At 38.6% G+C, this 1,312-nt stretch overlaps 1 protein-coding gene across 1 annotated transcript in view; it reads right to left on the minus strand.

Annotated features, from left to right (window-relative positions):
- Positions 1-1,021: 1,021 nt before the first annotated feature.
- The window catches only part of LOC106819506 (intersectin-1-like), a gene marked incomplete at its 5' end in the record, with an annotated part of 3,765 nt that continues 3,474 nt past the window's right edge, over positions 1,022-1,312 (minus strand). Inside the window, one exon of the mRNA XM_014824128.1 lies at positions 1,022-1,084. Coding sequence (XP_014679614.1) covers positions 1,022-1,084 — 63 coding nt within the window. The remainder of the gene's footprint in view (positions 1,085-1,312) is intronic.

Here is a 1,312-nt window from a genome sequence, read left to right on the forward strand (position 1 = left end):
CACGTAAAATAACTACTACAAACTTTCATGTAAATACGTAAAATAACTACTACTAAAGACTTTCATGTAAATACTTAAATAACTACTAAAGACTTTCATGTAAATACGTAAAATAACTACTACAGACTTTCATGTAAATACTTAAAATAACTACTACTACAGACTTTCATGTAAATACTTAAATAACTACTAGAGACTTTCATGTAAATACGTAAATAACTACTACAGACTTTCATGTAAATACGTAAATAACTACTACAGACTTTCATGTAAATACGTAAATAACTACTACAGACTTTCATGTAAATACGTAAATAACTACTACAGACTTTCATGTAAATACGTAAATAACTACTACAGACTTTCATGTAAATACGTAAATAACTACTACAGACTTTCATGTAAATACTTAAATAACTACTACTACAGACCTTCACTATGAGCTCATCCTCATACACATAATCATTAATGTCAAGTACAACTACAACAAATGTCACTCACACCTATTCTTCTTCTTACGTCCTTCTAATAATTACTTTTGTCATAATATTTTCTGCAGGAACGCATCACATAACAAATAGAATTCAAACGCTCTGTTTGTTATCCTGAGTTTGTCACCCCACATAAACGCCGCGACGTCACCGACTCACGCGCCGCGCCCGACCCCTCCCCGTTTTGCACCCCACCCCCCCGGACCAGGCGTCCCGCCACCAGGAGGCGCCGGCGACTCTCACCTTGCCGTTGAGTTCGCCGGACCACCAGATATCTTGTTGATATTTGACGAGGATGACGTCACCCTTACTGAAGGACAGATGGTTGTCCTTCTTCGCTTTCCAAGGACACAGGGCCTGCGCCTGCAGACCCTCGGGCGCCGCCGTCGTCTGAAACAAGCAAACGTGTCGTCGTACTGGCGCCATNAGAAAGATATACAGATAGACAGAGAGAGAGAGAGAGAGAGAGAGAGCAGAAGATATACAGATATACAGATAGACAGATAGACAGATAGACAGAGGTTAGATTCTCACCTTTGATGTTTCCTAGCAGCTGAGATGAGCCTCACGTAGGATTTGGGAAACCATCCGATCTACAACCATTCATGTAAACACGTAAAATAACTACTACAGACTTTCATGTAAATACTTAAAATAACTACTACAGACTTTCATGTAAATACGTAAAATAACTACTACTACAGACCTTCGCTATGAGCGCATCCTCATACACATAATCATTAATGTCAACTACAACTACAACAAATGTCACTCACACCTATTCTTCTTCTTACGTCCTTCTAATAATTACTTTTGTCATA

This window comes from Priapulus caudatus, unplaced genomic scaffold (genome assembly GCF_000485595.1).
Source record: "Priapulus caudatus unplaced genomic scaffold, Priapulus_caudatus-5.0.1 Scaffold3576, whole genome shotgun sequence".
In the NCBI taxonomy this organism is placed as follows: domain Eukaryota; kingdom Metazoa; phylum Priapulida; class Priapulimorpha; order Priapulimorphida; family Priapulidae; genus Priapulus; species Priapulus caudatus.